At 40.3% G+C, this 26355-nt stretch overlaps 1 protein-coding gene across 49 annotated transcripts in view; it reads left to right on the top strand.

Annotated features, from left to right (window-relative positions):
* Positions 1-26355, top strand: part of RIMS2 (regulating synaptic membrane exocytosis 2) — a 360299-nt gene that overhangs the window by 218250 nt on the left and 115694 nt on the right. For 27 of the 49 annotated variants that reach the window (XM_077351690.1, XM_077351691.1, XM_077351692.1 and 24 more), the window contains 4 exons: positions 1719-1875; positions 8685-8801; positions 23939-24004; positions 24549-24656. In XM_077351690.1, the coding sequence (XP_077207805.1) occupies positions 1719-1875; positions 8685-8801; positions 23939-24004; positions 24549-24656 (448 nt within the window). The remainder of the gene's footprint in view (positions 1-1718; positions 1876-8684; positions 8802-23938; positions 24005-24548; positions 24657-26355) is intronic. The other 22 variants (XM_077351711.1, XM_077351709.1, XM_077351718.1 and 19 more) reach the window with 5 other exon arrangements.

Genomic DNA, 26355 nt, shown 5'->3' with positions numbered 1-26355 from the left:
AGCAAGACGATCTTATAATGTGATGCAGTAAATTATTTGTGCTTGGTTCAAAATTTTATGAAATATAATGATTACAAATCATGGATAAATTTTTCACGTTGAATATGAATACGACAAGTATAGTTCCTATGCTACTCATTTGTTTTTTATACTTTTTCTGAGTGATTCAAAATTTGCAGATAAGTAATTTTTATTGGAGCACCTTCTGTTTTTAAAAGGCCTGGAATAAAGTTCACATTTGTCATATCAGCTACAGTATAATCCTAAACACTTACATCTTTTAAGTCTGTTGAAGTCAAAAGTCTTAAAAGGGTGCAACTCGAATTAGGGTTGCGCTATTTAGCATTAGCAATTCCAGCACCATTGTATCCTCTGATTATAAATGGCTGAGCTGTCAAGAATAGAACACCTGAGAAGAGATTTCTGGAACAGTATCTTTTCCAAAGACATCCATTGAAGGCGTCCAAGAAAGGCATGGAGACCAGAGCCAATCAGTAGTTTGAATTTAGAGGTACACTACCTCTGATTCTGAAGGCTCTATTTAGCTAGCATATCTAATGTTATTGGACCTGTCCTCAAGGGATCTTTCTAATCCTCATTAAATGTATCCAAGCTAGTGGCCTCAGTTAAGTATGCGTTGTATGAGGAATTATCTTTTTTTAACTGTTCTGAATCTACTGCCCATGGACTTCACTGGACATATTTGAGAGAAGGAAAAATGCCTAAGACGATCTCAGAAAAAGCAGCTTGCTGTAATAAGACCACACCATGCTTGTTGTTTTCCACACTTATTAGTAGTCACAGCTAAAAGTTCATTGACTAGAATTAAGGGAAAGAGTAATAAGTCTGTTTCTTCTACAGAAAACTATCGGCACATTTTACCTTCTCTCTGCAAATCTAGAAGGCTTAAATATTTGCTTTAAAAATGTGAAAGGAAGGAAGCTGAAATCTGTGCCAGCTAATGTGCCAAACAGATTCTGAATGACAAGCCTGGATTTCCTGTAAAACCAAACTAACCAAGATGGCAACCCTATAGTTGCATCATTGCATACGTCAGCTACTAGTAGTTGACATCTTATATGTTACTTGTGTACCCATTACGTGAGGGTTGGTAGGGGGTGGAACAGAAGAAGGAGAAGAAGGAGAAGAAGAAGAAGAAGAAGAAGAAGAAGAAGAAGAAGAAGAAGAAGAAGAAGAGATTTGAGAGGGAAATGGGCACCTAAAGGGCAAATCGTCTGAGCATCTGATGATTGATTTTAGATAGTAAATCTGTGCCTTAATATAATATGACAAATATTTTAAAATAACAAGGAATTCGGAGATATACTTGAGCCTTAAAATGGATGATTTTGCCTACTTTACATAATGTAGTGATCTAGTCAGATGAATTCGCTGAGTTGTCTTACGTAAGCTCCAGAGTTTTTTCTTAAATAAGTTAATAATTACAGTCTATTTTAGAGAAATAATGTAATAGTAATACAATGTGCTAAGTACTTTGAGAGCTCTGGGAAGTGATATACACATACTTCTTGATATTAGTGCTGTATGTTACATTACAACATCTTTTCTCATGCTGCAACTATCTGACCTCAGTTATGTATCTCAAAATAGAAAAATGAAGCTGTCTAGACAACTTTTGTTATAATGATTTGTTGTTGCCTTAGCTGAAAACCACAGCAGAGCTGTATCATTTCAGCTGTTCTTATCTGTATTTCTAGATTACCGACATAATGGAAGAGATCTTCAAAGTTCAACACTATCAGTGCCAGAACAAGTGATGTCATCCAATCACTGCTCTCGGTCAGGGTCCCCTCACCATGGAGACAGTATAGGACGGACGAGGTCATGGTCTCCCAGTGTCCCTCCTTTACCAAGGTAAATTACTGCCTCTATTTAGCTTTGGAATGTGAAGTGCATTTCTATAGTTGCTAGAAATAATTATTGTAAGCTCAAGAGAATGAAAGACAGAAAAAATATAATAAATTAAGATTTTTTAAATAATACTAGAATCCTAAAGATTTTTGCTTATAATATGAAGAGCACAAATGTATCAGCATTTTCTTCGTTTATCTCTGAAGTAAAAGCAATAATTTGTTTTTCTGAGATCCAGGAGTCAGCATCTGTGATGTCTAGTGATGTGGAAGCCTACTTCCCAGTGTAGCTTGAAATTAGACCCAAGTAAATTGAGTTATTTACCAGTACATCTCTAAATACAATGTTTACAACTCTGAACACTCCTGTTGCACATCAGCAGCATTATGTACATTAAAAAAAACGTCCTAACCTGCAGAGAGATAATATTGGCAAGAGCCTGCTGGCAGGCAGGCCAGAAGGAGAAACGGCTCCCCTTGCTTTCCTCCTTCTTCACTGTCTTCCTTCTCTTCTTCACTATATATCTCTGCAAAATATAATGCATGGAAGCTCTGGTACCCAATGTACTCTGGGAAATATCCTTGCCCTGAGCATCTCAGATATTGTATGGCTAACATACCTAGGAAGAATCAAGAGTACGTGGTGCATTGTGGGAAATGGAGTTCTCAGAATGTATATTAATATAGGATGCCTATGGAGAGGATGGCTCAGATCACCTGCAATTTGCCTTCTCTAGTCTTTGTTCCACAGCAGCAGCAACAGTTATCAAAGGTGACTTTGGCGTACCATCTAAACAAAACATAATTCAGGAAATTTTAATGCTTATTTTGCACTGATGGTAATCATTATAAGCCACTGAACTTTGTACTTTGTGTTAAAAGAATATAGACTTTTTTGGCATCCATCCAGGACTTGCCCATCACTATATTAAATACTGCCTTCAGTTTTTTAGATATTTTATTTGTAAATTAAGTTCAAATCAAATTGTTTACAAGATAAAGGACCTCCTGCAGAACCAGAGTAATCTCCTCTGTCTTGAGTAAATTCCCTTGAGTCATTTTCCATTGTAGCTAACTCAAGAATTAGGCAGTGTAATCTTTCTTCAGTGGTGTCTGAGGATTCAGAGGCAGATACCCATTGGGAGCAGTGGGAGCTTTCCAAGGAGTCAGTGAAACAAGAATGCTGATTTTTAACAAATTTTTCTCCCACTCCTCTTCAAAGTGTTAAGCATGTTGGAGATGTCGGATCAGCCAGTTTCAGAAGAAGAGCAATTTTAGTTGCTCTACAATTACACAAACAGCAGTGCCACTTTGAAGACTATCCAAGTATTAACTTTTTTGAGTCAGAGCTCAGTTCATCAGATGTATGAAGCATACATCTGCATCAGTTATTTAAATGAATAAATACATTATCTCCCAGGACTTAAGACAGGCAAACAATACAGCAAGCAAGTTGCAAAGACATCACTAAACATAATAAAGTTGAAGTTGGTTGCAGAAAACTCACTCCCTACCTAATTGGCACTTCCTGGGTATATGTCACAAGTAGGAGAAAAAGTACTCTCCCAATGAGTACCAATTTGCAGATTGACTCTCCCTGGGGTGTGTGCTACCAATAGGGAGAAAGCACTTCCCAGTGAGGGCCAATTGTGGGGCTTACATTTCCTTCTCTTCCTCTTCCTGCTGCTTGCCAGGTGGAAGAGGTTCTGGCCTCTCTGAAAGGCCCTGCTGCTGGTAAGTTGCCCCATCCTCAGCCTCTTCCCAGCCTTCATCTCCCCCAGGCAAGGTAGGGAAGCCAGCTGGACTTCAAGATCGAGTGGGGAGTGGCAGGGAAAGAGGGCCAGAACCCTGGAAGGTCACAGTGCCGCTAGCACCTGTTGTATTCCTGCATGCACCGACTTTGCCTCTAGTAAATTATAATAGCAGCAAATTAAAATACACAAAATACAGTTTCAAAGTGCTCTGGATACAAGAATTAAAATATGTAGGATCATCAATCTCAAAGCCATATCTGCTGAACAATTCTCCTTCCACTGAATCCCCTGGAGTAAGGTCACATTACATTGTGTTCTTCTTCATAAATGTAGCAAAGGAAATTTTCCTCCTTGGCCACTCTGGCAGAGCATTCCAAAGGATCAGGCCCACCACAGAAAAATCCCATAATCTTTCTGCAACAATATGGACTGACTTAAGGAAGGGTGCTTTGAAGAACAGGCTGTTTGCAGAACATAACTGGTGCAGGGAGGTATACTGGGGGATGTGGTTCAATAAGCATGAGAGGTAGCTATGAATTCAATTACCAGCACTTTGAACTAGGCCCTGAAGCAAGTAGATGCCAACATAATTGACACAGCAATAGTTATTCTGAGCTGTTGACCCTAAAGGGATCCTTTCTGCTGCATTTTCCACCAATTAAACTTTACAAGGCATCTTCAAAGGGACCCCTCACATACAGTACATTACAACAGTCCAATCTGGAGGTTACAGTAACACAGCTTGATGTAGCCAAGTTAGCAGAATCTAGATAAAGGGCCATTTTACAAGCCAGGTGTAATTGGAAGAAGATTCTCCTAGCAAGCAAACCTACTGCTTATCATTTACAAGGCTGGGTCTCCTTAAAGTTCTAAGCCACTAAAAGGTGGGAGCCAGGAGATGCCAAAAGAGGCAGCTTGAATCAATAACTAGTGGAATCATACCATTTATAATTACTGAAGACCACTCCTAATTATTGAAGATGGGTAGAGCAAGAGGACCATAGAATCCTTTCTAATCAAAGAAGATTAATTGGATACGTGGAACGTGTGTTGGTCATGCTGGAATATTCACACCTACAATGATCATCCACTTCCATAAAAGCAGAACATGAAGTGGGAATAGTGAATGTTAATGCCAGCTGGCACAGCAGGAGAACTATGGACCAGGTGAGATGGTAACTGCATCCATCAATATTTAGAAAGATCAGATATCAGCTGAGACTCCTCAGTGTGGATCGGCCACGCTAGTAGAGAATCACAGGTTGCCGCAGTTCATGAGGTTTATTTGTCAGACAGAAGCACAGAGATCTGCAAACAAGTATTTGCATTCTGAGCCAGCCAGCCAATTTGAGAGTCATCCAGGAGATCATAGTGAAACGAACTAATGCTAATGGCTTCATTTGGGTTACAGTGCTGACGGTTCCCAGATTTCCTTCAACAGCAATCTCAGACTTCCTTGCATTTTCCATCACAGCAAGATTTCCAAGACCCCCAGTGTTCTACTTGACTATGTAATGATTCAGCAGCAGTGTCCCCCATATCTAGGATTCTCATAGAAGGTCATGTCTGCATACTGGCATTGTATAGAACAGTTGGATTTTATACCCTGCTTTTCATTGCCCCAAGGAGTCTCAAAGCAGATTACAATTGCCTTCCCTTCCTCTCCCCACAACGGACACCCTGTGAGATAGGTGGGGCTAAGAGAACTCTGACAGTACTGCTCTGTGAGAAACTGCTCTATCAGGACTGTGACTAGCTCAGGGTCATTCAGCTGGCTGCATGTGGAGGAGCAGGGAATCAAACCCAACTTGACAATTTAGAAGCTGCTGATCTTAGACATGAAGAAAGGAGAAAGTAGTTTTCAAGCCGGCAATAGCAAATACTTTTATTCAAACAATATTAAGCAGAACTAAGACAATTGCTGACTTCAATGAAAACAAGGCTGTTGTACCTAGGAACTCGTTCTGCTTATATTTGCTTATATTATTTGAATAAAGTTTTTGCCATTGCCAGCTTGAAAACTACTTTCTTCTGTCTACATATCTTTGGCTGACGGGTCATCTCTGCTCTTAGACATGAAGCAACTGTTCCACATGGAGTGTCTTTGCTCGTTGGAATATGAACATGGCACTTAACCATGAAGTCCACCAGTCGTTTAGTTCTGGAATTTCTACAAGAAGACTTGGAAAAGGGTCTAAGTAGTAATGCACTTAAGAAACAGGCAGCCATTCAGTACAGCCTCCTGAGTCAAGAGCAAAGCAAGAAATTATTAGGTCATCACTATTGAAAGATTTACGTGGGTAATCTTTTAATAGCTTCACATTGTTCATACTACATGGAATCTCAGTGCTGATTATCCACTCTAACTGCTTTCCCCCCTTGAACTTATGGTTTATGTTCACTGTCTTTCTGGTGGGGATTATGTCAACATGCCTAGTATCAGAGTTAACTGCCCTCTCATTGTGTAAGGAGCTGTATATGTTCCAGAAGGACAGAGTAGGCTTTCTACCTGTGCCAATTCAAAGGGCACCAACTTTCTGAGCATTCTGGGACAGCCGGCAGCAGGAGTTTCTGGCTTAGATAGTTTTGGAGTTCAGTGGGATGTCTTTCTGTTCGATCCTCTTTTTTCTCTTACTATTTCAGAGTATAATTAAGAAAATTTCTCCCCAGTGTTGGTGATACATAGTTTGTTTTAGAAAGTTAGAATATACAGGTGCTTTTCCAGACTCCTGGCTTGGTCTCCAGAATCATAGGAAGGCCCCCTCCCCCCCCACCTTGGGGACTCTAGATGATACCCTGCTTCAGTGGGTTACACCCCCACTGTAAGGCAGAAATGGTGGCAAGCCATTCAGGAATCAAGTTTGCTCCCTCCTGAAATGGGAACATGCCTGCCTGCTGTGAGGCCAAAATGGCTGCCAGCCATTTCAAACCTCCATTTAATTCCCCCCTGTTTGGAAGAGGGGGAGAGGAGTGAAATGAAGCCATTTCAAACCTCTGTTTCACTTCCTTCCATTTGGAAGGGGGGAAAGCAAAACGAAGGGTTTAAATGGCCCAAATCCTTAACCCAAATAGATAAAAGGTCTGGGAGATATTTGCAGGAGGCACCTCCTCTGAACCTGTGTTTGGGAGAGGGCAGAAACCAGCCAAATTCATGATGGATTTAAGGTCATGAATCGGTTTGTGCCCATCCCTAGTCTTCACCAACTTGTGAAAGACAACAGTGCTATCACACATAGTATGGCAGATAATATACTGTCACATAGTACTGTCACACTGTCTCACAGAACACAATTCAGTATAGCAGCTAGCAATTGATAATAATGAACTAATCTACAGAATGGGAATTTACAGAAATACAGGGAAATAAAAGTCCTGACAGGGAAATAGCATTGCACTGTGTTAACATGTAGACTAAAATCCTTCCCTAAGTTGCTGAATCAATATCTGGACTGGCAGAACGCTGTACACAGAAAAACCCTTGACAACAACATCTACTATTTTAATTGGATAAAGTGCATGTCATTCATATTATCTGCTGGCTCATACATTTCTTCTTCCGTTAACACCGTCTCCCCCTTTTCACTGCAGTTCTCCTTCCTTGTGCATTTGTGAAAAGCAGACCCTGCTGGCACTTGCATCAAATTTCAGAAGATTTCTAGCATCACCTGCCATTACTTTAGTTCTCAGATGCTTTATGATACCAACAATCATGCAAATGACTTTGTTTATTAATGTGAAAGTTAAGAATATGAAAGGTTAAACATTGTGCAGTTCCCTTAAAAAGACAGACATTAAGACAATGTGTGAATTATATTTTATGTCAGTACAGCTATGACACTAGAATTCATATTTTGGTTAAATAATCAAGTGGTATTTGTAGATTTTATTAGCCTTTCTCTGTCTCCCTTTCCACGCTTAAATTCTAACCTCCTCTGTTAACCATACTTAAGAAATATTTTGGCACCAGTGTTAACTACAGCTCAGGGTAATCACACTGTTAGTTAAACCACTAACTGGAATGAGTTTAAAGCCCTATTTTGCAGTAAAGGTAAAGGTAAAGGTATCCCCTGTGCAAGCACCGAGTCATGTCTGACCCTTGGGGTGACGCCCTCTAGCGTTTTCATGGCAGACTCAATACGGGGTGGTTTGCCAGTGCCTTCCCCAGTCATGACCGTTTACCCCCCAGCAAGCTGGGTACTCATTTTACCGACCTCGGAAGGATGGAAGGCTGAGTCAACCTTGAGCCGGCTGCTGGGATTGAACTCCCAGCCTTATGGGCAAAGCTTTCAGGCGGCTGCCTTACCACTCTGCGCCACAAGAGGCTCTATTTTGCAGTAATTCCCCTTATTTGCATACTTTATACTGAAACCAAATATTAATTTCCCACAATTCTATTTTTCCCCAAATAGTGTTATAGCAGGGGGGATGAATGCATAACTGGGGCTAGGAAGCAGTGGGGTATATTAGAAGTAGGCTATGATTTCAGTGTAATTGGATGCAGGATGCAGCCTTCTAGGTCCACTTATGTCAGTGGGCTTAAGGTAGTTTCCCTGTACTTAGGACTGCATGGTTGATGGCATGTAAATATTCAGTTCAGAGTCTTCCACACCGGTCATATATCGATCACTTGGGATGATGTATCATTCCCCCCCTTTCACACACACAGTTCCTCTCTCTAACCCAAGGACTCCTTTTAAAAACTTTGTCTGAAAGCCAAAAATCCATGGATGTTTGTACTGATTATTGGACTCTGCATCAACATCCATGAAATATCATGTATCCTGGACTAAGGAAAACTATCAACCCTTTAACAATAGTATCAGGGTGAACTAATATCAGAACACATTTTAGTGATTGCCGTAAGGCAGGGGTAGTCAAACTGCGGCCCTCCAGATGTCCATGGACTACAATTCCCAGGAGCCCCCTGCCAGCGAATGCTGGCAGGGGGCTCCTGGGAATTGTAGTCCATGGACATCTGGAGGGCCGCAGTTTGACTACCCCTGCCGTAAGGGAATAGCTCACTCTCCTCTCTAAGACACTGATGGTTTTGTTTCTTCAGTAGGAATGTGGAACAGGGGTCTCGAGGGACCCGATCTACTCCTGCACATTACAATACCATGAGCCGAATGGACAGACATCGAATAATGGATGACCACAACTCCCCAGACAGAGAGAGGTAGATATTCCAAAGTCACCGAGTAAATCAAAATAACATCATGCAGAAAAAAAGGAGTTATCATTTCAGTTTTCTCTCTGAACCTCAACCTCTCCAGTTTACAAAAGCACAATGGAGATATTTATCTAATACTACCCCTGAAATTATCATTTTCTAGTTTTTTATATTAGTATATTGTATGATACTGTCACAAATTTCACAGTAGGCAATCCCTGGTCAGCAGACCACGAGGAAAGCTCTAAGAAATCTTACAAGGAGTATATTTCAGATAAACTGTAAGGTTGGCTCCACACCCTTATATTTTGTTTTGACTATCTTTGGGATATTAGTTTAACAGCCATGAGTTTTATTTTGTAGAGGTTTGAAACTGGTTGGGAATATACAAAGATTTACAAATTGATACTTCTGACTTTTGTACATATGAATTATGGAGAGCCATAATGGCCTCTTCTTATGAAACAACCACTATCTTCTATGGACCCTGCAGCATTGGATTTTTTAAAAATTCCCCTGTAATGTCACCAGTTGCTTGATAGGTAAGCTGCTTTTTAAATTGAATAATGGCTTGCCTTTTCAGAAACTGCTTTCCTGAGAGGTCTTGTTTTGCCTCCCTTGTTCATGGAGTTGTTTCTGATCATAGCCTGTGCAACAGAATAATTTGTTTTCACCGTGAGGCGTGTAGTTTTCTTGCTTTACAAAGAATAATGAATTGCTGTATTTTCTAAGAATGGGCTTTATAGCATATAACATTCATAGTAGTTTTGCTTTACAAATCATATATAGCAAGGGATGTTTCAGGACTCTGTCTTTTTATATAATAGAAGTGACCTAGAGATTATACCTTGCTAAAGTTGCTTATTTTCCAAGGTTACCCAAAGCATTTTTTTGCTTGCTTTCTTTAAAAATAGACAGGGTATTTTCTACTTCATTGACTTTAGATTGTGAAAATAAGATAAAATACTCGCTAAGTTTTACATCAGAGTTGCTCTTTAGTATCTTATTAAGCCATTTCACAAGAAGATACTAATACAGTTGCAATGTATTACTGGTAAAATTGACATGTGAATTGCATTTTAAAATGTGTATGTAGTGAGCTGCCAATTTAGCATTTGTTGTTCAGCTGAAATTCTTGAAAATGAAAGAACTGTTTCAGACTTCCCTGTTACACTAGCTGCCTTTCTAGAACTCTTAAAAATAGACATAACAGCGAACTCACATTTTAAAATTTTGAGCCACTGCTAGGGACCCAAAGGACCACATCCGCATACCTAAAAGAGTTCTACATATGCAGAAAACTTATGCTGATTCTATATTTATATTTATATTTATATTTATATTTATATTTATATTTATATTTATATTTATATTTATATTTATATTTATATTTATATTTATATTTATATTTATATTTATATTTATATTTATATTTATATTTATATACCGCCATCCCCGTAGGCTCAGGGCGATTTACATAAGAACAAACAACAATACATAAAACAATCAATAAACATGTTTTTTGAGTGCAAGCTGTTACCTCATTGCATACATAAGATGCTAAACCAGGGGTAGTCAAACTGCGGCCCTCCAGATGTCCATGGACTACAATTCCCATGAGCCCCTGCCAGCATTCGCTGGCAGGGGCTCCTGGGAATTGTAGTCCATGGACATCTGGAGGGCCGCAGTTTGACTACCCCTGTGCTAAACAATCTTCCAGCACCCTTTCTGAAGTGGTTTTTTAAAATAGGGGGCATATAATTTTTTTAGGGGTTACAAATGTTTCTATAAAAAGGGGGAGGTGAAAAAGTCCAGATATTTGTGTTGCTGGAGACTATCAAATGGTAATTGATAAAAGTACACTCTTCAAAAAACTCTTAAGTATCATTAGAACGTTCCTGTGGGTACCCATGATGGTCTGAATCAGCAAAGTTTGAGTCCAGTGGCACCTTTAAGTCCAGCAATATTATTTTATTCAAGATATAAGTTTTTGTGTGCAAGAATATATCTTCAAATACTTCTTTATTGGCATAGTTAAGGAAGTATTTACTGTCACTGAAGCCATGGGATGTACAGCACTCCCAGGTGCATTTGCTCCAGATTGAGGACCAAATCAGGTTTAAGATGTTAGCATTCATCTTTAAAGACCTGAACGGTCTGGGACCTGAGTACCTGCAGGATTGCCTTTTCATCTATGTACCTCAGAGGAACCTATACTCCAGCACACAAAATCTGCTAAAGATCCCTGGGCCCAGAGAGGTGAAACTGGCTTCTGCCAGAGCCAGGCCTTTCTCTGGAATTTGCTAACAACTCAGTTGCACAAAGATTGTTTGGGGCAGTTGAAGAGTTTTGCAGGCAATATTGTAAACTAACTTGAGTTCTGAAAGGGAGAAGAGACAGCTAAGAAATGTTTTAAATAAATAAATATCTGACTTTACCTAGAAAATCCCATTCAGCAGGGGTCTATATCTCCTTCCAGTTACCCCTGTAAATTTTGTCACTTACTGCTTTGTTTTACTGAGCAATTGTGAACTTTTCTGGCTTCTCTGCGCTTAATTAATGACCTCCTGTTACTCATGGTGGCTGTGTCATTCCCCAGTGAATTGTTAATTAGTTCTTTTCCTGACTGTGGAAGAGGCAAGGTAAAATACTTTTCCTGCAGCCAAAGATGTTGGGTCATGAATTTCCTTTCATGTTTCATAAGCACGGTGTTGCAGTTGTGTGGTTATAATAGTCAAAATGATGAAACATTTATATTTGATGCAAAAAAAGAAAAGCAGTCATTGAAACACCCTCCCCCCCAAAAAAGAAGTGATTAATCTGTTTTGCTGCATGAGTAATAAATTAGAATGAGAAGCAGGAGCTGTCTTTAAAGCAGTAGAAAGAAGAAAATGCACAGGGACCATTGCATGAGAAGCCTCATTAGAGCTTTGCCTATCCATGGCTGGTGAAAGTATACAGGTGGTCCTTTTAAAAAAACATAAAAGCAAGATGGAAAAGACTGGGTTCGATTGATTAACAATCATAGTATCTATTTCTTTGTAAAACGGATTGAATGTCTTGGAGACTAAATGACAATTGTTGTTGTTACCTAATTCAGTCTAAGTCTTGTTCAGATAGTTGGGCTTTTTCTTGAAGAGGGGGGATTGTGATTTATAATACTCCTCACAACAATCATTCCTCCCAAATTTCCCTCTCTGATTATGAATATAATTAATTACTAAATATTATTAATGCAACCAGCTGGAATAGTGGCTGGTAGTGATGTAGTGATGGCAATTACCCCCCCCCCCTTTCAAACTTCATTCTTTACAGCAGTGAGCAGCAGGTTGCATCCAGAATTTAAAGAGGGAGCAGAAGATACTTTATGGGATTAATGTCTTCTGCTGTTCCTTTAGATCAGGGGTAGTCAAACTGCGGCCCTCCAGATGTCCATGGACTACAGTTCCCACGAGCCCCTGCCAGCGAATGCTGGCAGGGGCTCCTGGGAATTGTAGTCCATGGACATCTGGAGGGCCGCAGTTTGACTACCCCTGCTTTAGATAGAAAACTGTGGCCTAGAGCACTGAAATATGCTTTGAAGCCATCATGGTAAGATGGTATCTTTTAATGGACAATTTTACGTTCCTGAAACAGTATGCAGCAGCCAAGTTAGAAACTACTTTGGGCAGTGACTGGGCAGAATTTTGTGAACCAGAAACATTAATCCACTGATGTTGGTCCGCTGAATGATAATGGAATCGGATAAACTGTTCTCGCTTGTTGGCTTCCTGTTTTCTGGTGCCAACACAACAAAATATCCTAATGCTAAACAAGGTCTCTTTTATATTTTTACTTGACTTGATCTCCGATGGGAAATTATCTTAAGACAAAAACTGATTATAACTACAATTAGTTATTCAAATATAGGGGATTAAAACTGATGTAGCCATAATGTTGAATTTGAATGATAAAGGTGTCAACAGGTATCATCCCAGGTCCTTCACTTTTTCCTGAGACATGGGGGGGGGGGGGATCCCATTCATGATGTTTCCTGACAGGTACAAGCTCTACAGTATGGGAACCTTGACCTGATTCCTGTTTGTTTATTTATTTTATTTATACATTATACCCTGTATACCCTGGGGAGCCTTTCTCCCCAGTGAGGACGCAGAGCCTTACATCATCCTGCTCTCCTAAATTTAATCCTCCTAACTCTGTGAAGTAGGTTAGGCTTGTATGATGGCCCAAGGTCACCCACTGAGCTTCCATGGCACAATGGGGATTTGAATGTGGGTTTCCCAGATCCTAATCTGACACTCTGACCACCACATCATATTGACTCTCCCTAAGTGACACAGGAGCTGAAGAAAACTGTCTTTTAAAGAGCTGGGAGCCTGATTCTGGTACCGATCTTGGTGTGGGAAGATCAGGGTCTTCTACCTCCTGCTATACCATTTTCCTACACCAAACCCTGCCTGGGGATGGACAGGCATTATTGTCCCATTTTGGAATGACGCTTACAGTATTATATACACATGCAGCTCTAAATTGTGGAAAATCAGCCTCTGCCTTTTTGGCTCAGGAAAATGGGGGAGTTGGGAAGGAGTGGTAAGCAGAAGCTCCTGCTCATCCCATGTCATGTTCCTGAGCAAAAGCAGGCTCTTTAAAGAGCCAGCTTGGTGTAATGGTTAAAAGTGGTGGCTTCTAATCTGGAGAGCTAGGCTGGATTCCTCACTCCCCCACATGCGAACAGCTCATTGACCTTTTGCTAGTTACAGTCCTGTTCTGTTGTTTTCACAGCAGTTCCATCAGAGCTCTCTCAGCCCCACCTACCTAGCAGGGTGTTAGTTGTGGGGAGAGGAGGGGAAGGCGATTGTAAGCCGCTTTGAGACTCCTTTTGTTAAAACCAGCTCTTCTTCTTCTAAAAAGCAGCTCCCCACACCTCCTAAGTGGATGTGGTGAATGCAATTTGGGTCTGAGAAATTGGGACATAACTCAATAAAAGGAATAATGTCTTCTTAGTTCAGTACTACAGAGAGGCATCCCTTTGTCCAGTAATGTTATATTGCAACGCGTTGTGCAGTCTGTAATTGGATTTCCTGCCATGTAATTTAACTGGAAAAAACAGCAGTGGGAGGAAGTTGTGGTGTGTGCAAATCATTACATTTGTTCCCATGTGTCATGTAGCCTCCCCCTTGCATTCCATGTCTCAGATGGGCTACATGCATGCATGTGGTTTTCTTTACATTTTGGTTTTCCAGTAGCTCCCATGCAGCCCCCACCCCATCCATTCCCAGGTTGTTTTCAAAGTCTGACTGTGCTGGGGAAACCAGTTCTGTTCTTCACAGTGCTCTCTCTATAAACTTCATATTGTGATTTAGACCAAAAGGTTTCAACAGCATGTTGGCAGCTAGGTATTATAGCTTTGTTCTAACTTTTCCTTTGTAGATAAAAGCCTGTGCTTTGAGGGAAAAGATTTTGGCACACAAACTGTGATTTGGAAGGAGGGTTACCTTTATGAATCCCAGGCTTGGCTTAGGAACTAGATCTTTTCAAAGTACTCTTTTTGGGACATGCCCAGATGTACCCTCCTTGGATTTAATGAACAGCTTTGGATGTTTTCACAACAAATGTCTCAGCACGTTTTGTCTCCTGTGGAAGAGTATCCCAGGTTTGCGACAGTTTGCTAGGAACCTTATTCTCCCTCTGCTGGGGCCTGTGGAGCTTTGCCTAGCAATGGCAGGAGCTGCCACCCCAGTAGAGGCCGAGGACTCCTCTGGCTCGAGCGCCAGTGAGGAGGAGACCATGCTACATACAGAGCAAGAGGACATATGTTACTTGACAGACAAGCTACTAAGCAGCCTTTCGGCCAGGGGTCTGCCTGGGGAGTTCCCTGGAACAAGTGACATGCTGGAGACCCAGAAAGCTCACAAGGAGGTGGGTCGTAATGAGGAGAGGATTCCAGCTGAGATATTGGAACTCGGTGTGCCTGAGACTCTTCCCACTGAAATGCTGAAGGGTATGATCTCGAAACATTAGACCCCCTCTAGTTCCAAACCACTGAACTGAGTTTCACTAATAAGTTGTGGGAGGATCGCTGGCAATATGTGATTGTGATTGAAAGGACTATGATGCTACAGCTGCCCTGGGTGCTGGCATTATGATCCTGATCATCAAGGGTGAGAGGGAGCTCAGCGCAAGGGGAGGACCATGTCCAAAAGGGACCTGGGAGACAGCCAGTAAAAGTAACCCAAATCCAACAAAGGCTTTGGTAGAGTTGAAGAGGGTGGTCCAATAGGACCAGACCCTTCAGCATGAAGTGCACAAGTTGCAGCAGCAGGTGCACCAACATCTGCCACTCTGCTCACTGGACACCCTGGAAACTGGTTTCTGGAGTCCGGCGACCCTGTCATTAGTGGGTGCTGCTGCCAGGACCATCCCAACTGGACTGCCTCTCACTACTGGAAGTGTCCCAGGGAGTGCACCATGAGCCAGGGCTGGCATGACCAAAGCACTGCTGGATCATCAAATGGCTGATTGGCAGCTGAGGAGGTAAAGACCCCCATAGTCCCCCAACTCGCAATCGCATGTGTGGCATGGAAAGTATACTGGATGCTCACACAGCTGAGGCTAGGTGCCCAACTAGTTGTCCCGGTGCTGCTAGGGACTGTCTTCAGTTTCAGAGCGGATTTGAGTTATTTCATTGTCCAAGTCAATGCAAGCGACATAGCTATCAGCAGAGTCCTCGTCCAGGAGGGGAAAGATGGGAAACTCCATCCCTGTGCCTCCCTCTCCAAAAAGTTCTCAGATGTGGAGAGGAACTGGGTTGTATGGGAGAAAGAGGCAGCCACTGTAAAAATAGCCCTCTCAATCTGGCAGTACTTCCTTTCCAGATCTGGACTGACTAAAATAACCTAGAGGAATTGCAGAAACCCCAGAAACACAATGTCAAACAGATCTGTTGGGCTGAGTTTTTTCCCCGTTTTGATTTCACAGTCCCTTGCCAGACGAGTCTAGAATCATAGAATCGTAGAGTTGGAAGGGGCCATACAGTCCATCTAGTCCAACCCCCTGCTCAACACAGGATCAGCCCTAAGCTAATTTCCTGGCAGATGCTCTGTCTTGATTTCCCCAACATGACAGCAGATTGGAGGTGGTGGTAGATTCTGTGTTCAATAATTTGGTCTGGTGGTGCAAACGGGGAGCTAGAAATGTGCTCCCTCCCCTGGGCCAGGTTCTGCTGATGCGGTCCCTGACAATTTCCAGGATAACCTGAGACGAGACCCAGAGCTGGCAAGGTAGTGTGGCTCCCTCTCAGAGCGAGGGGGGTCGTTCTACTATGGCACACTGTTGTATGTCCCAAAGGAGCTTCACATAAAAATCCTAAAAATGTGCCATGATAGCAAGATGGTGCAGCATTTTGGTTTCCTAAAAACCTACAACCTAGTCCACAGACAGTTTAGATGGCAGGAATTTCGCAAGTCTATAGCCCAATATGTGAAAGGTTGCCCAACTTGCATAATGACAAAATGTGGTGGGTAAACCGTGTGGCTTCTTGCAATTTCTGGAAACCCCCCATTGGTCAATTATCTCCATAGATTTTGTCATGGACCTACCTCCCCAGTCATGGCAAACTGGTGATCTGGGTAGTGATGTACCTGTTTTCCCAAGAGGGTGGCCTCCTTGTGTGCCTCCTTGCCATCAACCCAGAAAAATCAACTAGTTAGTAATTGGTTCGATGGTTCTTTAAGTGGCTTCTTCAGTAAAATGCATTCTGGACAGTAACCTTCAAAGTGATCTAGGTAGATGTCTTTTTCTCTTAACAAGTGCTTGTTAGGAACTTTCTGTGAGCTGAATGCCTACAAGAACAGAAAATCACCAGGTAGGAATTGCCTCTCATTTTAACCAAATATAAAGTTTTTTCCACAATTGTCAATTGCTATAAGTTCTGTAACCAAAATATGATAGCTCCCATACCCTGAGCTTTTACTAGCAGTGCAGTTTGTATCTATTTAAAAGACATTGTTCAGACATATATAATATAATTCTGCAGTAACTCATGAGAAATTCTGACTACAAAACATTATCATCCTATTAATTTCATAACACTAATTTCAACAATGCTTTCCATGAAGCATGAAATGACTTAGAATCAAATTATTACATTTTAATAGTTTCCCATTGAGAAGAAACACTTGATACAGATGGTCTTCTAGCAGATTATATAAGCATTGCTCTAAAGATTTTCATGTACTGTACCTCAGTATTAATATCACAAATTGGTTACTGTCATAATCCCCTTTGATCACTCCAGTGATTCAGAATCAGTCTTTTGTGGAGGAGCCCAAGGAGCCAAGGTCGGTGGCTGAGGAAGACCAGGGGGATCAGGAAAGGCTCAGCCCCACCATGGTCCCTGCTGACAATGGCCCGGTAGCATGAAAGGCCATCATGTCTGAGCTTGCAAGGATGGCCTTGCCATCAGCCCTTGAAATAGTCACCAGGCTTCTTCTAGCCCCCCATGGGATACTCTCATTCTGCAGGAATGGTAAATGCAGATGACCTGGGCCAAGGAGGTCAAGTGGCTGCATGTAACTTCATCCCAGAGCCAAATGGTAAGAATAATAATTCTTAATAGCATCCTGACCAAGCACTGTACAGCTGCAGGAGCTCAACATTTGCCAGCAGGGCTGCTGAGCTTGACTACTTAGCCTTTTTAGGCTGCGTCTTGGAAAAGCTGCCTTACTGGATCATCTGGTCCAGTTCCTTACTTCCCACATTCCTGCTGATGCTCTCAAGTCTCCTTGCCTTCACCTGAAGGCACTGGGCCTGCCTGCAGAATGCAGGATAGGCACTCATCTTTTTAAAGGGACGTCTTTGTGATGAAAGCCAACTAAAATCCAATTAGGATATTTTCTCTGCAATTATCAAATTGATCATACTCTACAGGGGTAGTCAAACTGTGGCCCTCCAAATGTCCATGGACTACAATTCCCACGAGCCCCTGCCAGCGAATGCTGGCAGGGGCTCGTGGGAATTGTAGTCCATGGTCATGTGGAGGGCCGCAGTTTGACTACCCCTGCTCTAGAAGCAGTTTGACTACCCCTGCTCTAGAAGCTAAGTAATTTTCAATGCTCTGGTCCTTCTAAAATAAACCAAAATAATTTCTTATAATAAAGCATATAATTTAAAATCAGAAGTCAAATTCTGTCATAGATTATTATCATTTATATCCCACAGTTATATCTTTCACAATGGTATTCCAGAAAGTTTAAGGCTCTTGGGAGATCCTCTATCTAGGCATTGACTAGATTCAATCCCATTTCATTTCATCAATGTTTCAGTATCCAGGTGTGCTGTGGAAACTAAATGGATGCCAGTTCACATTGCTTATCCCCCCCACACACACACACTTCTTTGTAAAAGACAGCATGAAGAGAGTTCAGTGTACATTGAGCTATAAATGCAGCCCAAAGTAGTCAAGACAATTACAACAACTGTAGAAACAACTGTTTTTATTGAAGAAATATCTGTTTGGTGTCACAGATTATAATTTTATAAAATTTAATCCTCCACACAAGAAGTAATCTGTTGAGAATTGTGTGTATGACCCATTGTGTAATTCTACTGTGTATTATTTGAGAGTCTTTGTATTATAATGTGTAGCTGGTAAAGAGGAAAGTCCAATTCTCAAATGCTGCAAGTCATTCCATCTCAAACTCTGTTCTTCAGCCTGTAAACTAGAATTGCTACCTTCAGTTATGGTTAACTTGTTTAACTTTTAAAATGTGAAATAGTAATACTATTTTTTAATTATATTTATAAAATAAAATATTTCATAAAATAGCAAATAATCAAAATACTCTAAAAATTAATAGAAAAATAAAACAGCCACAGAGCATACTCATAAAAGAGTTTACCACTCAAAAGCATTATCTATCTATTTATCTATTTATCTATTTATCTATTTATCTATTTATCTATTTATCTATTTATCTATCTATCTATCTATCTATCTATCTATCTATCCATCTATCCATCTATCCATCCATCCATCCATCCATCCATCCATCTATCCATCCATCCATCCATCCATCCATCCATCCATCCATCCATCCATCCATCCATCCATCCATCCATCCATCCATCCATCCATCCATCCAGGATTTTTATGCCGCTCTTCCATACGGCTCTTGGCGGTTTACATATAACATCATGGGGTTAATTACATAGAACATGACAACAAATATAACAAATATAACCCTCATAACATGTCAACCAGAACAATATTTAGGTAAACAAACTTTGTTGATCTTTTGAAAGGAAGAAGAGAATGGAGTGAATAGAATTCCTGAGCTCGGAGACTGTCTCAATAGTAGAGCATCTGGTTGACATGCAGAAGGCCTCTGATGTAATCCCCATTGTCTCCGGGGGTGGGGGAGGTATTGGGTCATGGATGATGTAAATACCCTTGAAATTCTGGAGAGCCTCTGCCAGTGTGATAAGACAATACTGACTTTGATGGACCAATGGTGTGATTCCATATAAGGAAGCTTCGTGCATTCACAGCATCTAGAAGAAACTGTATTCTTCTAGGCCACACTGACTGACTTCTAGGCCACACTGACTGACCTTAAAGCATGAGAAGGCAGGCATAATTTAGAAGATGTTCCCTGAGATAATCCGATGTAGCCATTTTACACCAAAAGGCCATAACAAACACCTTGATTGGCCTGGAAACAAACTGGTAACTTGTGGTTTCAGAATAGGTATACATGTCAATATCCTTCAGAATACTTTCTGATATTCACATCTCATAAACTTTAATAAAAATTAAATTCAAGCCAAAATAGCAGCAACAGTGCAGTGAATGTTATTTGAGGAGTCTCAAATTGCTTTGTGTGTAATAGAGGAAAGGTGGATGGAGAACAAGGAGGAAAGTAAATGAGCCGTATCCAAAGAAATCTGATAACCTACAGAAAATGACCTGCATAAACAGTAATGTGCATTACTGAACAGTATCATTTCTTTAATAACAGTGGACTACAATATGGCATATTTGGTCTTGATAAAGGCAGGATATATTGGGATTGCATTTTCCTGAGGCAGACAAACCAAGTCCAGTGAAAAAAGAGAGCTAAAGGCAGTCAAGTATCTTCTGAGACTAACAAATCATACTGTGTTTCTATTTGAGTTGTCAAAGGGCTACTGATCTTGACCTGCCAAACGGAGAAATCCTTGAAATGACATGATCCATGATAACTCTTCATTCTGCCCCCCCCCCACCCAGCACCATAAAAAGTCACCTTGATGGAATTACTACTGACTTGGAAAAACATGTCTTTGTGAGAGACTTGCAAAAACAGACATCTAAAATGGTTTGTACTTTCGTTAGCTGCTCATTGAATGAGTGCTAAAGCAAACTGTTTAAGCTGATGTAGGAAAGTCTCGCTGTCTTTTAAATTCTAGATCTCCTTTCTTTCATCTAGCCTAATTATCCATGCATCAATTTATATCTGAGAACATTCCCATATTTCTTTGATCTTAATATCAAACATAAATATTGTTCTGGTATTCTAGAGGTGACCACTGACATTCTGAAGTTACACCGTGGAGTGAATTGAATTCTCGGTTGTTCTCTTACAATGAAATCCCAAGCAGAGTTGCATGTGTTATCTGTATCTTTTTTCCTGTTCCCTGTAAACCGCCCTGAGCCTTCGGGGAGGACGATATATAAATATAAATAAATAAATAAATAAATCTAAAACCATCCATTTCAATGGAATGTTTAGGATTATACTACTACTTATTCTATCTTAATGCCATATTCTATCTTAATAATGCCATAAAATGGTATATTATACTCTTACTCAGTTATTATCACATTAAACAAAGGAGAATACATAATTGTTTTCCTATTTATCAAAAATAAAGTGTATGTGTGTGTGTGTGGCAGGGGTAATTCAGATCTTGATTGATGGATTTATTACTTCAAAATCTTGCAGTATATTTTGAATGTAGCACTTTGCTTATATTAGGATTGAAAAACATTAATAGGGAAAAGAATCTTGAAGCATGAAATATTCACTGACATCCTCTCTACCAAGCTTGACCTTTCATGCCTGTATGTTCACTGGCCTTCTTAGCATTTTTTTTTTTTTGGGGGGGGGGAATCTTTGTCCTGCTGGCATTAGAATTCTTATATGACATTGCAATACTGTATGTCCAGCAATATATGACTTCATGGCGATGTTACTGAAGGCAAATTAAGTTATTGCGTTGTCCTCTCTCTCTCAAGGCAGATGGGCCAATGCACCCTGTCTGGGTGAGTGGTACTATGCTGCAAGCATGAAATTGTCAATGCAGGCATGACAGTTGTCAAATTGTCAATGCTTTTAATGGGATGTACTTCTCAATGTATATACATCCCCACTCGTATTCTAGGAATGAGTGCCTGGATGCATTTGAAGTTGACATCAGTATGCTAAAGATAGACAGCATCTGTCCTTGGATGTGCATTTCATCTGATTTAAACCATATCCCATGCACTTGTCTTTCGATGCTCTGGGGTTTCATGTCAGCCAGGAGATTCCTTTTCCCAGTTGTAAGTGGCACTGCTTTGAAGAATAGACAAAAACTGAACTTTTAGTGGGGTGCAAAAATGTTTGCCAAACCTTTTCATCACTTTGACTTAGCTCTACTTTTGACTCAGAATTGGTAACATCCATGTTAAAACTGAAAGAGGTATAAAAGATATGTATCTGCCAAATCTTATGGAGTAGATAGACATAGCAAGAGGCCATGCTTAACATATGGAGGTTTTTAAAAATCTGTGGACACATCTGTCACTATGTGTACAATCCTGATTTTTTTGTGCAGAGAAGAAGGTGTTTCCCAGACTTTAAATCCTCTTCTTAAGGCAATGAATAATGTAGCATAGTAGTTGTTAAGTGTGGTGGTTACTTCACTCAAAGGTTATGTGCATATATGTTGCTGCGATAACATGTGTCTTAATGAGAGGACCAGGGAACCTTGGATCGTTGTGCTATGGCCTGAGGTAGAAGCAGTATACCAATCACAAGGAGAGTAGAGTGCATCCTTTGTGTTTTTTGTTAGGTAAATGGTGAAGAACAATTTTAACATTACTGTTTTGAGGGGTATAAATTTCATACCTTTTCATAGTTTACTCAATGTGCAAATGTTGGATATACACAGATAAATGCCTTCGTGCAAATAATGTTGTGGAGTTAGCTGTCCTGGCTCCTTATAGTTTTCAGATAAAGCATGGGACATGAATGGCAGATGCTAGAGCAATTCAGCCAATGGGAGGTAGGGATGGAGACAAAACCAATCTCTGCTCCTCCCAATCATGGATTTACATGCTGCTATTCCCCAGTACCCTGTAGAATTTTGCAGGATTAGCTGGTTGTTTTGGGGGCACGGAGGAATTTTGGGTCATTGATAAATGTTTTTTGCTTGCTTCACAGCATCTCCAGGGGGTGGTTAAATATAAGTCTGATCTTTGACTGGTTAAGCTATAGCTAGTTTCGCATGTTGGCAGCTTGCTTGCAAAAGGTATGGAAAGTTGGCAAGCACCTTTAGGCATCAGGGGTGATGATTTTCTCCAGAATAGCCCATCATTGTTCTGATGATGTGCTGGGGTGGGAGGGAGCACCCTTGGTGCTTAGCAGCAGCATGCTAAGCATGGTAGTGGCTTACAATCTGGTTCCCCAGATTGTTCCACCCTATGCCCAATTATCCATCCGCTTCCTTCTGCCCATCCAGTGGGCCTGTGTGGGAATAATTTTATTCAGTCGGCATCATTGTGACTGTTTATGGGGTTTTTAATGGGGAATTCTAATGGTTTTAATGTATTGATTTGTATTGAAATATTGTGAACCGCTGTGTGCCGGTTTCCGAGAGCGGTGGTCATACAAATTGAATAAATAAATAATAATAATTAATTACTGGCCATTTTGAATTACAATGGATTTGTTCAAATATTCGCAGCCATGTTACGGTTGCCTATCACAGTCTGCCCCTTAAAATGTGTTATTTTTGAAGTTATGTAGATCAGCCATTTAAATCAACTTGCTAAATCCATGCCGTTATCTTGTGTCTTCATTGGAGGTTTGTGGGCTTGAAATAAACATACGTGTCTGTTTTTCTATAATGTGTTGCCTTCAAAAATTGTAGCCATCAACAGAAAAAATATATACTTTAACTGAAAAGTAGCAGTAATTGTCCCAATACTGTTATCAGCCTCTTATGGATGACCACAGTTGTTTAATAATACTCTTCATAACACACATACAAATTTATCCTAAAACAATTATCTTGTAACTGACTAACAAAAAGTATAGATAATTATACAGCTTTATTCAGTGTAGTATCAAGAGTTTTTGCTCAGATATTGGGAGTTTTCTCAGATATTAGATGGGGAAAAATGATCCCCAAATATCTAAAAGTAGTTGGAAATTCTCTCGGTATCTTGAAAAAGCAAAAGTAACCCACCTGATTTCCTTGCAAGAGTGTTCATTGATTCTTTTTTTGACAATTAACACTGCAAAATCTTCCAGTTAACACTGTGAAATCATTCATCTGTATAAACTATGGGCTGGTTTTTGATCATCTTAATATGTCAGAATGTGGGTTTTATTCTCGTGATGACCTTGTTTCAGTATTCAGTACATGAGCCCATGTTCTAATAGGCCATAATGGCTATGTGAATCTTCTGCAGACATGCTGCTGAATCCATGGCCAAATACTTTTTGTGTGACAAATAACAGATGCTTGTTGAATGATATGCTTTAGCTTGTTGACTGCATAAAGTCAGCTACTAGGAGTCTGTAATTGGCTTGAGCTAAGTGGTCTGCACTGGCACTGGGGCAAGAGGGACACCCAGCATAATACAGTAGGACAAAGTTGTTGGTTGAATCTCAAGATAATAACATCATTAGCAATTCTTAAAGAGTTTTTCACTGTTTTATCGAACTTTGGCCCAACCACTGCTTTTGACTTTTAATTTCTCTTTGTTGACACACTATTATTTTAGTCACCCTGTCATTATGGCACCTGACATCAGCTTTGTGTTTAATATTGTATGTTAGTTTGTCTTCATTTCATTGTCTTATTTTTATTTTTTGTTTCTGCTATGCTTTCAGTCATTATCACACTCTGCCTTGGTCCCAACACACTCAGTTCATTGACCACCATCATAGAGATGCCAGGTATCTGATTTCCTGTGTGTGACTGTGTGTATAAATGCATGTCCCTGCATTAACCTGTGTTTTCACTGTACACTGTTAATTCATTTGAATAGTATCAGATGAATGTTTTCATTAGTAAACAATAAATCATTGGGTATTAGTTACTAACAATTGAAATTTAAAAGATATATCTTTGCCAACTAGACATACTTTTGAAGCAGTTATTAAATTTTTGTTTAAATTTCCAGATTAGATCCTGCTAGTTCCAGGAAAAAAAACGGGCCACATTGAGCAGGAGAGGCAACATACAAGTCTTCTAAATAAATAAACTGTGTTTTGGGAATAATTTGTAATAGTCATAAACTATTGTATGCATCATCATGTATATCACATAGTTGGCTTGAGTTGTCCAGCTTTTAAATTTTTTTTCTTTTTTTTACATTTCTTTTTCTTTTACATTTATCATTCTCACTTATTTTGTCATTGACATTCATTGAGCCTAAAAAATACTTATTTTGTGCATGTTCTCATGTTAGCTTCATGTTCACCCCTTGTGTTTTGGCAGCAAGGATCGCTCAATGTATCCTATCTTTTGTGAAGATGCAATCAGATTACTTCGATCCCGTACGATGTGCCGTACCTATTCTGAGGGTGCTTACTATGAATTTGAGAGGTATAATAGGCGTGCTGTGTTTATTTAGCCCCTCATATCAGATATGAGCAGACAGTACTCCACTGTTCAAAACAAGCAGCCATTTATGTTTAATGGTGCAGTGAAAACAATTGATTGTTGGGAGTGTCAATGTATAGTAGTTATTGTTCAGTATAGCTTTCACTAATACCTCATGTTAGAAGACCTTTGGAGCACTTTATAAATCCATATTTATTTCTACTGAAGTGACATACTACTGGTACATTTATTAGGATCAGAAATGTGTTGGCTTATTGTCTAGAAATTACCATCTGTTGCTTGAAAAAAAGTTGTTGGATTTCTGTTATTTCTCTTGAGTACTAAGTGGTAATATACAAACTTTAAAAAATAAAAGTTTAGAGAGTAAAGCAATACTTGTTAAAAGAAATCCAATGTGAAACGATAGTTCTAATATAATAAGAATATGTATAATACTGTATAAGTACAAAAGTTAAGAAAGTCTGGCTATTGATGAGAGAGTTAAGCATGTACTAGTAAAGGTAAAGGTAAAGGTATCCCCTGTGCAAGCACCGAGTCATGTCTGACCCTTGGGGTGACGCCCTCTAGCGTTTTCATGGCAGACTCAATACGGGGTGGTTTGCCAGTGCCTTCCCCAGTCATTACCGTTTACCCCCCAGCAAGCTGGGTACTCATTTTACCGACCTCGGAAGGATGGAAGGCTGAGTCAACCTTGAGCCGGCTGCTGGGATCGAACTCCCAGCCTCATGGGCAAAGCTTTCAGACGGCTGCCTTACCACTCTGCGCCACAAGAGGCTCTAAGCATGTACTAACAAGTGCTTATCTTTGGCTGGATCTTGCATATAGTGTCTCACTTGATAAAAGAAAGTAGCTGGATACATCCAGCATCAACTGTTCCAAATATTTTCTTAACAGCAGCTGACCATAGCACATTTCAAGTTCTCCTAAGTATAGATAGCGTTTTGTAACATTCAGTGTTGGTGGGGTGCTGGATAAGAAGGTATGGATCTTCAAGAAGTTATGGATCTTTCTGCCAGTTCTGCTTTCTATAGATTCTTATGCATCCACAGTAGATCAAGGACCAGAGAACTCAACAATCTGATTTTGTAGAGGCTTTGCCAGGAAGCCTTTCATCTTGTCCTGGCACTTGTGTCACAAGTAAATTATTTCCCCCCACTGTTAAAAAAAAAAACAGTGAATGTACAGGCGTTGTGTGCGAAACGGGCTCATTCCTTATCTTCAAGACTCCTTACCTGCCATTCTAATCTGCATATTGTGGGTTTGAGCCTCATAGTCAATTAAAACCCTGTCCAGTACTTGGACTTCTTAATCATTCAGTTGCTCTTATTTATTACAAGGAACAATGGCGTTAGGACAGTCCGTATTCTTTCAGGGTGATTATATACATTGTGGAGTTCATCATGTGGGATGCATGCAGACCATGAGACCGAAGAGGGTTTTTTGAGGTTTGAGCTTATTTTTTGTTTACTGTGGAGAAAACCCATTATCTACTTTGATATCAACATTTAATCCTTTAATCTAAAACAGGGGTAGTCAACCTGTGGTCCTCCAGATGTCCATGTACTACAATTCCATTTGCTGGCAGGGGCTCATGGGAATTGTAGTACATGGACATCTGGAGGACCACAGGTTTGACTACCCCTGATCTAAAAGATATCTCAACAGAAAACTGCAGGGTCCC

Source organism: Paroedura picta, chromosome 9, assembly GCF_049243985.1.
Source record: "Paroedura picta isolate Pp20150507F chromosome 9, Ppicta_v3.0, whole genome shotgun sequence".
NCBI lineage: Eukaryota > Metazoa > Chordata > Lepidosauria > Squamata > Gekkonidae > Paroedura > Paroedura picta.
Note: the sequence above shows the minus strand (reverse complement) of the source record. Positions and strands in the feature narration are given on the sequence as shown.